The sequence below is a fragment of the Marmota flaviventris genome, chromosome 2 (assembly GCF_047511675.1).
Source record: "Marmota flaviventris isolate mMarFla1 chromosome 2, mMarFla1.hap1, whole genome shotgun sequence".
NCBI lineage: Eukaryota > Metazoa > Chordata > Mammalia > Rodentia > Sciuridae > Marmota > Marmota flaviventris.
This window is the reverse complement of record NC_092499.1, coordinates 119,788,284-119,801,993: the sequence shown is the minus strand read 5'-3', so window position 1 is coordinate 119,801,993 and position 13,710 is coordinate 119,788,284. Positions and strand designations below refer to the sequence as shown.

The window sequence follows — 13,710 nt, the reverse complement described above, 5'->3', positions numbered from 1 at the left end:
AGCAAGATCCTGTTTGAAAATGAAAAATAAGGGCTGGGGACATGGCTCAGTGATAGAGCTCCCTGGACTCATTCCCTAGTACCAAAAACAAAACAAAAAGCCTAGGCCAGTTACGTTATAGAATGTTCTGTAATCTTTACCTGCCTGGTTATATCGTCATTATTAAAATCCAAATAAACATTTTTGGCCAAATATGCTACGTAGATTATGTGAAATTCTGGTTATATCCTCAGCAGAGTCGTGATACCAGTTTTTCCTATCTCCCATTTATAACATTTGCCTACCAAATGATGGAAGGCAGCATAATAGAGCAGTAAGGTAACAAAGGGAGTTTGGATTGAGATTGTTCAAGTCCCAACCTACTATATAGCAGCATCAAAATGAATAAAATTTAGTCTGATTTATATTTGTATTTGTGTGTACATGTGTGTGTTAACTTACTGGGCTCTGAACTCAAAGCCTCGTATTTGCCTAGCTACATTCCCAGCCTTTTTTATCTTATCTTTAAACAAGTTCTCACTGAATTGCCTGAGCTGGCGTCAAACTTTTAATCCTTGCCAGGTTCAGTGTTGTATGTGTGTAATCCCATTATTCAGGAGGCTGAGGCAAGAGGATCTCAACTTCAAGGCCAACTTCAGTAACTTCGAGAGATGGCTATCTCAAAAAATCAAAAGGGCTTGTGATATAGCTCAGTGGTAAAATGCCCTTGGGTTCAATCCCCAGTACCAAGGGAAATTAAAAAACCAAAAAACCTTTCACTCCCTCTGCTTCAGCCTCCCAAGTAGCTGGAATTACAGCCTGCATCATTGTGCCACTATGTACTGTGTATATCTTATCTGAAAATGGAAACTACCCTGAAGCATTACAATGAGAACGAAAGATTAGTGACATTATATTTGTTACAGTTTTGGGATATGCTTGGGAAAATGGCTTAAGCCTAGCTATTCTCGTCTCAACATTACTAATTGTCACTGCAGTTCTTCCTGTCTAGCTGTTCACCAGGGAGCTCGTCCCTCCTTAATAACAGAAGAAGTCATGTTTTGCAGAAACATTGTTTGGTCTGTCATTTTCCTACATAGAGGAAATGTGGTTGAAAAAATGAGATGATTCTGTGCCGGTCTCAGCTGTCCACAGTTGTGGACACGTAACTAGCTTTTTTCCTAGTATATTAATTCTGAAAATATCCTGGAAGTAGATTCTGCACATTTCTTTATGAAAACATGGAAAATACCATTAAAGCACACTTGACCTTTAATCCCATCTACTTGGGAGGCTGAGACAGGAAGATTACAAATTTGAGGCCAGCCTTGGCAATTTAGTGAGACCCTGTCTCAAAGTAAATAATGAAAAAGAGGCTAGAGATGTAGCTCAGTGGTAAAGTGACACTGGGTTAAATCCTTAGTACCAAGGGGAGATTGACTGGTGACAAGAATTCAACTCTAAACATAGTAGAGTATCATATACCTATAAACCCAGCTACTTGGAAGGGTGAGGTAGGAGGATTGCTTGAATACAGGAGTTTGAGATCATTCTGGGCAACATAACAAGACTCTCTCTTCAAAAACAAAAGAATCAACTCTTCACCTGTAAAATTTTGTGGCCTTAGACAAGTCAGTTAACCTCTGTGACCTCAGTTTCCTCATCTGAAGTGGATATACCAGTGTCATATGAGGCTGTTGTGAAGACTGGGAAATAATCTCTTTACTGGGAGTGAGGTAATATGAGTTAATTTGGGGGAGAAGTAGGGCACGGCCCTGGGACCCTAGAAAGACTCCCATATTTACATACTCCATTTGTTAGTTATCTGTACTACCAGTGCTGGGAGAAGTTGAAGTTTCCCTGAACTAGATAGTCACACCTGGTGAGAAATTTCTGAGATGGGAAGAGCACCTCCTCAGCAAAATAATGGGATCAAAAAAAAATCACTGTCTGACTGGGGATGTAGCTTAATGGTAAAAGACTTGAATTCCATCCCCAGCACCAAAAAAAAAAAAAAAAAAAAAACTGGACATGGTGGTACATAAACTATAATCCCAGTGATTCCAGAGACTGGCAGGAGAATCACAATTTGAAGCCAGCACCAGCAACTTAGTGAGGCCCAAAGCAATTTAGTGAGACTCTCAAAAAATGAAAATAAAAGGGCTAGGGATGTGACTCAGTTGTTGAGTGCCCTTGGTTCAATCCTTGGTACCAAAAAACAACAACAAAACAATATAGTTAATGTCCTGGTAGCCCTCATGTGTGGGTCCAGTTATTCTTTAAAGTCTTCCTGTATCTCTGATCTTCATAGCATTGGGCATTCAGCCATTCCTTGAATTCCATGTGTCAAGAAAATCACTGTCTACCATCCTCTTTTGATATCTAGCCCCAAATAACTTGCCTATATGAAGGAATTCAGCTCCAGTGAAGAGCAGAAACAGTTAAGCTGATGGTAGAGATTCATCTGTTTCAAGACCAAGAAAGATTAGGTAATAGGTAGGATTCTCATGATTTAGAGCTGAGGATAAAGGATATGACCACCCAAAGGAGAAAGAGGGCCCTAAAACTAGGTTGTCTTTGCTCCTAACATCCAAGAATATCTCCACAAGGAACTTCCCCCGATTCCCAATAACAAAGAAATGAGACTGGGAACTGGAGATGGGGTAGTATGTTATCTGTCATCATTAAGTCTGCAGGTCTTATTGTAGCACCTGCCACAGAATCAGAGGTGAATAAAGCTTTGCTGAATATAAGAGTTGAGGATTCCCAGGTGCAGCACAGTCACTATGGGTTAGGGTTTATAGTAGCAAGGTAAGAAAGGGCTTTATGCCTTGTATGTTCTGGCAGTTCTTACCCTAGGGCCTCATCCTCTTATAAACTAGTGTTTGTTTGTTTTTTGTTTGTTTGTTTGTTTTTGTGGTACTGGGGATTGAACTCAAGGGACTTATACCACTGAGCTACATTATCAGCCATTTTTATTTTTTTATTTTGAGAAGTTCTCACTAAGTTGCTTAGGGCCTCACCAAGTTGCTGAGGCTGGCCTCACACTTGGGATCCTGCCTCAGCCTCCCAAGCCACTGGAATTATAGGCATGCACCCCTGTGTCCAGGTCAGCCAAATTTTGTTTTGTTTTGTTTTGGGAACGAGGCTAATTTATTTTTCTTAAGTTCCTAGTGAATTTTTTTTTTTTTTTGGACATTCTTAAGTGGAAAGGAAACTGCACATATCCAGATCAGAATAATTGGTCACAACTATCACAAGATAACAGTTTCTTCATTAATTAGTTTAGAATGTATGAGATATGTTATTTTGTGATGCTGGGGATTGAACCCACAGCCTTGTGCATGGGAGGCAAGCATTCTACCAACTGAGCTATATCCTCAGCCCCCATATATATTTATAGACATATTTAAGATCCTTTCCAACCCCCAAAGTTCTTTTTGCAGTACTGGGAATTAAATTCAGGGGTGCTCTACTACTGAACGACGTTCCCAATGTATTTTGTTTTTTGGTACTGGATATTGAATCCAGCCAGGGCTTAACCACTGAACCACATCCCTAGTGCCCCCCTCCCCCTTTTTTTCTTCTGTTTTGTTGAGACAGGATCTTGCTAAGTTGCTGAGGCTAGCTTTGAACTTGTGATCCTTCTGCCTCACCCTCCCAAGTCACTGGGATTTTACATGTGTATACCATGTCCCCAGTTCCAAAATTCTATGATTTCTAAGTTAACTAAAAGTTAGAGGGGAAAATAGGACATTCACTCAACATATTTATTGCAATGACCTTGTGCTAAAAACAAAGGATACAAAATGAAGGCAAATGAGACTAAATTAAAACACTGTAAAGTAATAATATCACACATTCCTTTTTTTGTGTATATGTGCTAATGGTCCTCTCACGTTAGGCAAGTGCTCTACCACTGAGCTAGCTATACCCTCAGCCCCATTTTTTAAAAAGGCTTTATTGTATTTACTTCTTCTCCAAGTTCTTCCTTTCTTTTTTAAAAATATTTTTTAATTGTCGATAGATCCTTATTTATATGCAGTGCTGAGAATTGAACCCAGTGCCTCACACATGCTAGGCAAGTGCTTTTCCACTGAGCCACAACCCCAGCCCCTCAGCCCCATTTTTTTTTCTTTATTTTCCTTTATGATGTTGGGTACTGATTTTTGATGATTTTTGCTTTGTTTTTTGAGTACTGGAAATTGAACCTAGAAGTGCTTTACCACAGAGCTACATCCCCAGCCCTTTTCATTTTTTATTTTGAGCCAGGGTCTCACTAAGTTGCTGAGGCTGGCTTGTTTTGTTCTTTTTAAAAATATTTTTTAGTTGTAGATGGACATAATACCTTTATTTATCTTTATCTGGTGCTGAGGATCAAACCCAGATCCTCACACATGCTAGGTGAGTGCTCTACCACTGAACCACAATCCCAGCCCCCTTTTTATTGTTCTTGACTTGGTGTCTTGCTATGTTGCCTAGGCTGGGTTGAACTCCTGGCCTCAAGTGAGCCCCCACCTCAGCCTCAAAAGTATCTGGAATAGTTCCTGGCTTGGTGGTGCATACCTGTAATCCCATCTTCTTGGGAGACTGAGGCAGGATAGCAAATTTGAGGACAGCCTTGGCAATTTAGTGAGAACTGTTTCAAAATAAAAAATAAGTGGTGGGGGGCTGGGGTTATGGCTCAGTGGTAAAGCGCTTGCTAGCACGTGTGAGGCACTAAATTCAATCCTCCGCACCACATAAAAATAAAGGTATCCACCTACAAGTGTGTGTGTGTGTGTATATATACACATACACATATATACACACACATATACATACACATACATTTATTTACTTATTTAAAAAGAAGCGCTGGGAATGTAGCTTAGTGGTAGAGCACTCTAGGGTTCAATCCCTATCCTCCCTTCCCGACGCACACAGTAAAAGAGTAGCTGGCACAGGCAGCTTTTGCAGGGTATTAACGGGGACCTGGGTTCAAATTATCACTAAGTACTGAGTTTTACCACGTTTAAGCCTCATTTGTATAATAGTAACTGCAGGCTTCATTAGGAGTTAATGTGGATTAAACATTAAATTGAGCCATATGAAATTGATGTTTCTGGACATCAAAAATGATCCAACAGATTATGCAGGAGATAGGATACACCAAAATATGATTCATTTGTTTGATTTCTCAAAATCTCCAGCCCGAAATTCTTTCTTCTTATCCTACTGAAGACAGTTCTTGGGGTTCAGAGTCTGCATACCATGAACTACCCTGTGGAGGCCAATATATTAGCCATGGAACAGTCTCATGAGATTTGGCAGTTCTATAAGGATCTGGAATTTACTTCCAGCCAGCCACGAGCACATCCCTTGGGGGTTGGAGAAGTCAAGAGCCTTGACACCGCTCTCTATCCTGCCACACAGGGACTCAAAGAGTACACTTTCACTCTCCTTTCTTGTGCCTATTTTGTTTTTGTCACTGTAGAACAGATAGTGACATGGTTCGACTTTGTATTTTTTGGTGCTGGGAATCAAATCTAGGGCCTTGCCCATATAAGGTAAGCACTCTATCACTGAACGACACCTTCAACTCCAAAGTTTCACTGTAAAACGCGGAAACTGAGGCCTAGAAAGGGTCAGCCAGTCCAAGGTGTCCGGCACCACGTGGCGTGGCGTAAGAAGGTGGGGTTGGCCTCGGATTAAGCAACCCAGGCATTGCAGCCAGTTTGTGCCACCTCGCAAGATCTTTGAACCTCTGAGGCCTATTCTCTTTTCTGCGATTACCTCCCTACTGTCTATGGATCTTTTCTCTCCAGCCCAAGCTCTCCCGAGCCCATCCTCAGGGAGCTCGCGTTGTGGCGAGAAGACCGCAAAGAAGATGCTGCTAGAGCTTAGAGAGTGGGTCGGTGGAAGGGCATAAACCCTTAACGCTCAGCCGGTGCACACCCCAAGGCTCTGGGCAAATGTCAATGTTCGATTTCGACTAGAAACAACTGACAGCCTCGACCTCGCCAGGCCCAGACGGACTTAAGTTCTGTAGCTGTGTACCAGAAGAGCAAGACCGAAACTGCCCATCTCCCGGCAGAGCAGGACATTGTGCCAACGCTCAGCAACTAGGCCGGAAAGTCCGTGGGGAGCGGCCCGCGCCTGCGCGCCGCCATCTTGCTAAAGAAGCGCCCGCCAGGGCCTACGGACTGCTCGGTAGTGGTGGGGCGGGGCGGGGCTGCGACACCCAGCTGGGCGGAGCCAGGCCATGGCGACCGCAGAGCCCGGCGGGCTGGCGATGAGGGCTGCCACCCCCGGAGCCCGGCCTGGCGGGGCCTCAGGGCACGCGGCAGGAGCTGTGGGACCGCCCTCCGGGAGGAGCGCCAGCGGAGCCCTCCGGCTGGGGGAGCATACCCCTGCTACAATGGAGAAGCGTGGACCGTACATGGTGACGCGCGCGCCGTCCATTCAGGCCAAGCTGCGTAAGTGTGGTCCGAGGTTTTATGCTGCCGTGTAACTGGGGCGGGTCCTGGAGCCCAGTGGTCTCGCACCCAGTGAAGGGTTCGATGCACTCCGCTTCCGTCCCCAAAAATCCGTTCGGAGAGCGGTCTCCAGGCGTTCAGGGGACAAGGGCAGACTGGGGGAAACTCGGCTGACTAGGGCCCTTTGACTTCCAGAGAAGCACCGGGACCTGGCCAAAGCTGTTCTGCGGAGAAAAGGCATGCTGGGTTCCTTGCCGAACCGCCCCGACTCTTCAGGGAAAAGGTCTCAGCGGGCTCCACCTCCTCTCTGCCGACAATTTCCAAAGTCGTTATTCCTCAGCCTGGGAGACGGGGTGCTCACGTTTAGGGCTGACCCAGTGATTCCCTGACGGCAGCCTGTCAGGTTCACTATACCTAGGGGTACTTTTTCATTGAGGCACATCCCCAGCCTTTTTTTTTTTTTTTTTTTTTTTTTGGTACCAGGGATTGAACTCAGGGACACTCAACCACTGAGCCACCCACTCACAAGCCCTATTTTATATTTTATTTAGAGACAGGGTATCCCTGAGTTGCTTAGGGTCTCACTTTTCACTGAGGCTGGCCTTGAACTTGCGATGCCCCTGCCTCAGCAGGAGTGGGCTGGTATTACAGGCATGATCCACTGCTACCCATTTCAATGCCTTCTTTTAGTGCTGAGAGCTGAAACTTGCAGAACTGAATGGATTTGCCCAAGAACTTCTGATTAAATAAGGTAGTTGGGGGGGGGTGCTTTTGCTGGTTCATAAAAGGCAAGGTATACTTTCCCCAGGAGCATGGGTTGGGGAGTGGAATGGGGCAGTACATTTTCTGAGGAGCTATAAGCCAAATAGGCAGTGGTGACCATGTGACCAGTTAGAAGGCAGTCTGGAGTAGTGCAGTCAGTTTTTTCATAATCAAGCCTTTCCCTGTGAAATGCCTGTTTTCATCTATGCTTGATTTCTCCTCCCCACTTCCCTTAGGTCAGTGAAGTTTAACAAGGGCTATACTGCTCTTAGCCAGAGTCCAGATGAAAACCTGGTGTCCCTTGATTCTGACAGGTGAGTGTTACCCCTTGGGGAATGACCTGGATAGCATTGCAGATAGCTTGGTGCCTTTGCTTGTTTCCTGTCTCCTCTGAGGCCCTCCATGCACATTCCAGGTTCTTTTCTGAGTGCTATCCTTTCCCAGGATGGCTTGGTTAGAAGATTCACAGGTAATCATCCTGCTCTAGGTTTGGAACTCCAATGTTTCCAGGGAATCATCCTGACCTAATGTATTATATCTGCACTGTTAGTGAGATTGACCTTATTCCTGCTGGAGCCAATTGAGGAAGCCATTTGCACTCACTGCAAATTCTGGGCTTGAGTTCTATGGTGTGGTCTTTGCTTCACAAATCCCTCAGACCCGCCCCTCCCTTTGCATGTTCTCCACCTTGCCATGTGCAGCTGTGCTCCACAGGCCTCTCCTGAACTGACTGTCTCCCTCTTCTCCTAGTGATGGGGAGCTGGAATCCAGATACTCTTCCGGGTATTCCTCTGCAGAGGCAAGTCCAGAGCGCCTTTCTGTGCAGGGCCAGGCTACAGGCAGCATCACCACCACTACCAAATGCTTGTTTGGTGCCTGCTGTGAGCACAGCACTGTACCAGACTTCCGGTCTGTTCTCCGATCTTCCACTCTACCCTCTTCCCCCAGCAGAGGTATAGGCGTCTTAGGAGATCTGTTGAAAATCCAGGAGACGGTATATCCTCAGGGTTGGAAATTACCTCAGAAATTTTCTAGTCTAGACCACAATTTAAAGGAATCCTTTTGATAGATCCTAGTTAAGAGTTTACTAGCCTCTGATTGCTTGTATGCTTCTTGTAATTGGGTACTTAGTACCTCCAAGAAGCATTGCTTCCTACCCACCCCCAACACATACATAACCCCTTCTTCAGTAATATTTAGTGAAGTCTCCCTGCACTACCCCCACCACCAGTACTGGGGTTTAAACCCAGGGATGCTCTACTACTGAGCTATATCCCCAGTCCATTTTACTTTTTTGAGACGGTCTCACTAAGTTGCTAAAGTTGGCCTTGAACTGAGCCTCCTGAGTAACTGATCATAGACATGCACCATTGTGCCTGGCAAGAAGTCTTCCTTCTTAATCTGAAATGTTTCATGCAACCTGGACCCATTTATTGGTCCTATACCTGCCTTCCAGCAGCAACTCTAATCTCCCTTTTGACTGTCCTATCTGAGGTCAGCCTTCAACACTCCCCTGCTCTTTTTCCACAAGTTTTTTTTCTTCTAGGCCAAAAAAACTTCAGTTCCTTCAGTTGTTCCAGACTGAGATACTCCTGGCTGGCTTTGTGGACATATTTCTGTCCTAGATAGAAATCCAAGAACATAAAATTCTTGGCTGGGTGCAGTGGCATGCACCTATAGTTGCAGCTACTCAGGAAGCAGAGGCAGGACTGCTTGAGGGCAGGAGTTCAAGGTTAATCTGGGGAACACAGACCTTTTTTCTTTTTTTTTTCTTTGCAGTACTTGAGATTGAACCCAGGAATGCTTTACCACTGAGCTACATCCCCAGTTCTTTTTATTTTTTGAGACAGGGTCTCAATAAGTTGCTGAGACTGACCTTGAACTTACAATCTTCCTGCTTCAGCCACCTGAGTTACTGGTATTAAAAGTTTATGCCACCTTGCCCAGCTAAGACCCTGCAAGAAAGAAAGAAAGAAAAAGGTCCAACATGTAGCTAACTCCCTTTAAAGGAGGTAAAATTCTGGGTCTATAACTGCACACCACCAATATTTCTTCCTTATTTTCCTGGAATCTTTGGTTAACCTTTTGTTTCTGGGAAAGAGAAAAGCAGTTTGCATGTTGTATCCTCCTTGAGTATCTAAGAGTGTTAAAACTAAGAAAATAGCCAAGAACCAGAGGAAATCTTATACTTTTTCCTGCCTTATTTATTTCCTGTCTGCTCAGTGGAACTGGTGAAACCAGGCTGGCTGGTTCTACTTTGCAGGGACCCAGCTTGGCTGGCAGGGAAGGATAACAGGTCTAATAGGCAGTACAAACAAAGCCGCTCCCTGCCTGCTTCCACAGTAACCCAGGACTCTAAGCCTGTTGTTCTGTTATCATTGTCCTATATTCTTTAGGCTTGACAGGGACATCTGGGTTTTCAGTGGGAAAGATAAGAACAATGACTTCCAACATAATCTAGAATTTGGTGTTAGTACCAGGTGCCTAAGGATTCTTTAGTAAGAGCAGCTCCTGAGAGTCAGTGAATACTGGACATTACTAGCTAAGGCTCCTAGGTGCCCCTCATTGCTGAGAAGGCACAACAGGAAAAGGTGATACTTCCTCCTATAGTCAGGAGAGCTGTGTGGGGTTGGCCTGGGGGTGGAGCATGGACAGGAAGCACTGATATGGGAATGTGAGGCTGCCTTTTAGGCAGCTGGCTTATAATCCCCTCCTCTCTTCTCTTAGCAGGTAAACCAGGATGTGAGCCGGCAGCTGCTACAAGATGGGTATCACCTGGATGAGATTCCAGATGATGAGGACTTGGACCTCATTCCCCCTAAGCCTATGGCCTCCTCCACATGCTCTTGCTGCTGGTGCTGTCTTGGGGATTCTTCCTGTACCCTCCAGTAGCCATAATTCTCCAAGGTGGACCCTGCTCACCACGAGGCCTACAGAACTCTGTTGGCCCTTCATAGCTCAGAGTGCAGTGAGAACTGCTGTCAGTTCACAATCAGTGGAGGCACTGACTCTCTGGGAAGGTCCATAACCTGCAGGAGAGCCCTCACCTGGTGCTTCTCAGGCCAGAGCCCCACCTCCAATCTGGGTGATGAGGGGATGGATAGAATTCTGCAGTTTTCCTCTGTTGTTGGAGCAGTTTAGAGAAACTACTTTAATAAGGGCAGAAACAGGATTTTTGACTAACAGGTGGCTAAGAAAACCAATTGCAGAGATCTTTATTGGTATTTGTCATGGTGCTGTATGGAAGAGGAAAAGAGAGCTTTTGAGTTCAGGCTGTGCTGTAGATGTGTGGAGGCAGGAGACACCACTTTACAGCCTGTAGCCAGGAATTTCAAATTTTTAACTGAGACCAGTACAAAGAATTCTGTGTTTTCCTCTTCTTCCCAACTCTAAGGTGGATTAAGGAAGCACTGATGTGGGAATGTGAGGCTGCCTTTTGGGCAGCAATTATTTCTGTTCCATATCCTGGCTTATAATCCTCTCCTCTATTCTCTTGTCTTACCAAGACAGCAAAGTAAATCCCTTTTGTCCTCTTCATATTACATCTGTCCGGCTGTGGCAGTAAATATAACAGGTTGCTTAATGACACATCAGGATCATGGCTTTCAGAATTCCTGAACCTGGGGGACACTGTACCAGTTCAATGTCTGTGTAAGTTTAGTAACTCATTCAGCCCTTCCCTAGAGAAAAACTGGTCCATCATGTACATATTCATTCATTTATATTTCCTTGGTCTGAGCTAGCTTCTCCACCCAGTCTTTGAGCTGGAAGGTTGGCATGAAAGTACTGGCACTGGCTCTAGAAGCCTGCAGTTTTCATGATTACCAGCAGAGGGAGCTGCAAAGGCAGAGTGCCTTCCTATTTGTTGCTTTTTAAAGTTGTGGGAAGTGGTAGAGTGAGTGTTCTGCTGGTGCTGCTTTGTGGTCTTTGGCCTAGACTGCAGCTCTCAGAATTGGAAGGAGAGACCAAAGCTAGAAACCAGGTCTCTTCCTGAGATCAGCCCACCATTACACAGAGCCTCCCCTGTAGTACAAGCCACTGTGGAGCCAGATTCCTCTGCCTCAGCCTCACAGTGGATGCTCAGGATTCGACTTTATGGACTGGGGGTGTAGGAGCATTTACATAGCTTTTGTGAATCCCTGGATTCAACCCCTAGCTCTGCCAAAAATAAAGGATTGGGCTTTAAGGCAAACCACAGTGTGAACCTAGCCTCTCTTGGCCCCCGCCTGAACATAGCAGAAACAGGCATAATTCCCCCTGTTGCCCCCACTGGATAATTTCTCGTTATACCTAGCCTCTTATTGGAATTTAGTTTTTCACTGCTCCTCATCCATTCTTTTTTTTTTTCCACCTCACCCAGGACCATGGTGAGGTGGGAGTGGACAGGGTTCTCAGCTCAAGGGGCATAGGATTAGGGTGTGGGTCCCATGCAAAAGTGTCCAAGTTCTTGCTTTACATAATGTCCTGTGACCACTACAGGACATGGTATGGTATCCCTACCACAAGAGGTGACTGGGAGACTGAGAAGTTAGATATAAAATATACCTTAATCATCATTTGTTGGACAACTATCCTCAAGGTCATCCTAATAGAGCTTGATTGTTTTTCTCAAACTGGAAGGTTGACAGGAGCTTACAGTATTCAGAGGCTGTGGTTAATTTACTCTGCTAACTAGCAGCATTCTAGAAGGGAGATAGATCGGAGACCAGAGGTGTATCACCTTGGGGTCTGGGGACAGAGGAGGCAGATGGTTTTTCTGTTCTGGAATGAGACTCTGCAACTTTACCAAGGTGCCCAACATTCAGAGCACGGAACATTAGCATCTCCATTCTGAACCTCTTACCCTACCAGTTAGTTTCTAGGCCTTCAGGTTTCTATGGAGGGGAAGAGCAGATGTGGACAATATAGAGAAAGACTTTGTGATAGTGGTGGAGACTTAGTGAGGGCACAAGGTAGCTGTGGAAGCCAGGTATGGATCCATATTTCTGTGGGAGGCTTGGTTAGGAGAGATTTACCTGGGCTTTTGGCAGCTGCTGGGAGGTGGCAGGACCCCAAAATCACACCCTCTGCGTAAGTTGTTGCTGTAATCAACACTGGGGCACTTGGCTGCAATTCTCCCTGGAAGGGATATTCCGCAGCTGAACAACTCTGTGTAGGAATTACGTGTGGAGAAAGCTGCAGGGATATGGAGCAGGAGACAACTCAAGGGCCACAGACCAAAATACCACCAGTAAAGGCTCCAAGTTGCTCAGAGCCAAATAGCCTTAATTCAGAGTGCTGGATGTTATTATGCAGTTGACTGTCCCCTATGGAGAGGGGTGCATCTAGGCTTCCCTCACAGACAGGAATGGTTCCATCTGGTATTTACACAGTGCTCTACAGACCTCTTGGCTTGTACTTATACACCCTTGTACGTTTAATAAGAATAAATGCAGTCATGCTAGTTGAGCTGTGTCTGTTGTGGCAACAGGATTTTAAAGAAAGGCCTGGAATGCTAAAAGGAAGAAATAGCTTAATAGCCCAGGAAGCACCCTTCCCCTTTTCTGCTGTTCCCCATGGGCATCATTTTCAGGCCTGTTTCACTGGAGATCATGAGTGGAATGGGCCCTTGCAGGTCACTATTTAGAATGGGTTCCCTTTAGCAGACCCTTTCTTTCCTGCTTATCTTTAATTATCAGCTGAAGAAACTTTAGAGGAAAAAAAATTGTTTTTTTTTTTTTTGATGATACTATGGACTGGATGATACTATGGGCTACTCTGCCATTGACCTAATCTTCAACCCTTTTTTTCTTTTGAGACAAGATCTCACTAAGTTGCCCAAACTGGCCTCAAACTTTTTTTTTTTAGTTGTAGTTGGACACAATACCTTTATTTATTTATTTTTATGTGGTGCTGAGTATCGAACTCAGGGCCTTACATGCGCTAGCGAGCGCTCTACTGCTGAGTCATAACCCCAGTCCCTGGGCTCAAAGTTTTGATCTTCCAATCTTCCTCCTGCCTCAGCTTCATGAGCTACTGGGATCACAGGCAGATACCACCATATCCTGTCCCAAAATATTTTTGAAGGTAGTTTTCTGAAATGCCATTTTAATAGGGGGTGTAGTATAGAAGCCCAGAAACTTTCTTCTCTATGAGTCTAAGCCTTTGCCCCACAGGAAGGAGCAGCAGTGGTCTGAGTCTTTGCATAGTCTGGAGCAAAAGGATTTAAGGCTGCAGGTTAGAAACCTCAGCAGTGACACCAACAGGCAAGCAGCCTCTTGCAGAAGTGTGTTTCACCCCTGGAGATGAGCACAAGGAGAGCAGATGCCCTCCTTAGTACTTCCTGCCAGCTTAAGAGAGGTAGCTGAGTTTCTCACAATGGAAACTGGATCATTCTGCCACTGAATCCCTGTAATCTATAATGACAATATGTTTAGATAATAAGTTGACAATTTTTTCTCGTAGTTTCAGCTTGGGCTAATGGTATGGTATAGCTCCATGGTAGAACATACAGAAGGTCCTGGGTTTGCTC

The 13,710-nt window shown here is 45.0% G+C and overlaps 1 protein-coding gene across 2 annotated transcripts; it reads left to right on the top strand.

Moving 5' to 3' along the window:
- The first annotated feature begins 6,207 nt into the window (after positions 1-6,207).
- Fam219b (family with sequence similarity 219 member B) lies at positions 6,208-12,642 on the top strand. Of its 2 annotated transcripts, none has more exons than XM_027923757.2 (5): positions 6,208-6,437; positions 6,633-6,720; positions 7,436-7,513; positions 7,950-7,998; positions 9,930-12,642. In XM_027923757.2, exons 1-5 carry the CDS (start codon positions 6,224-6,226, stop codon positions 10,089-10,091), a joined length of 591 nt encoding a protein of 196 aa, XP_027779558.1. In that variant the 5' UTR covers positions 6,208-6,223; the 3' UTR covers positions 10,092-12,642. The 2 variants fall into 2 exon arrangements, with proteins under 2 accessions (XP_027779558.1, XP_027779554.1); XM_027923753.3 differs by having other exon boundaries at positions 9,927-12,642.
- Positions 12,643-13,710: the final 1,068 nt, after the last annotated feature.

What these genes read in the sequence shown, in the direction of transcription:
- Fam219b (XM_027923753.3), top strand. Translation starts at nt 6,224, where the DNA reads ATGGCGACCGCAGAGCCCGGCGGGCTGGCGATGAGGGCTGCCACCCCC. An exon ending in CCCGACTCTTCAGGGAAAAG is followed by an intron (nt 6,721 to 7,435) that starts GTCTCAGCGGGC and finishes CACTTCCCTTAG; the next exon opens with GTCAGTGAAGTTTAACAAGG. An exon ending in GTGTCCCTTGATTCTGACAG is followed by an intron (nt 7,514 to 7,949) that starts GTGAGTGTTACC and finishes CTCTTCTCCTAG; the next exon opens with TGATGGGGAGCTGGAATCCA.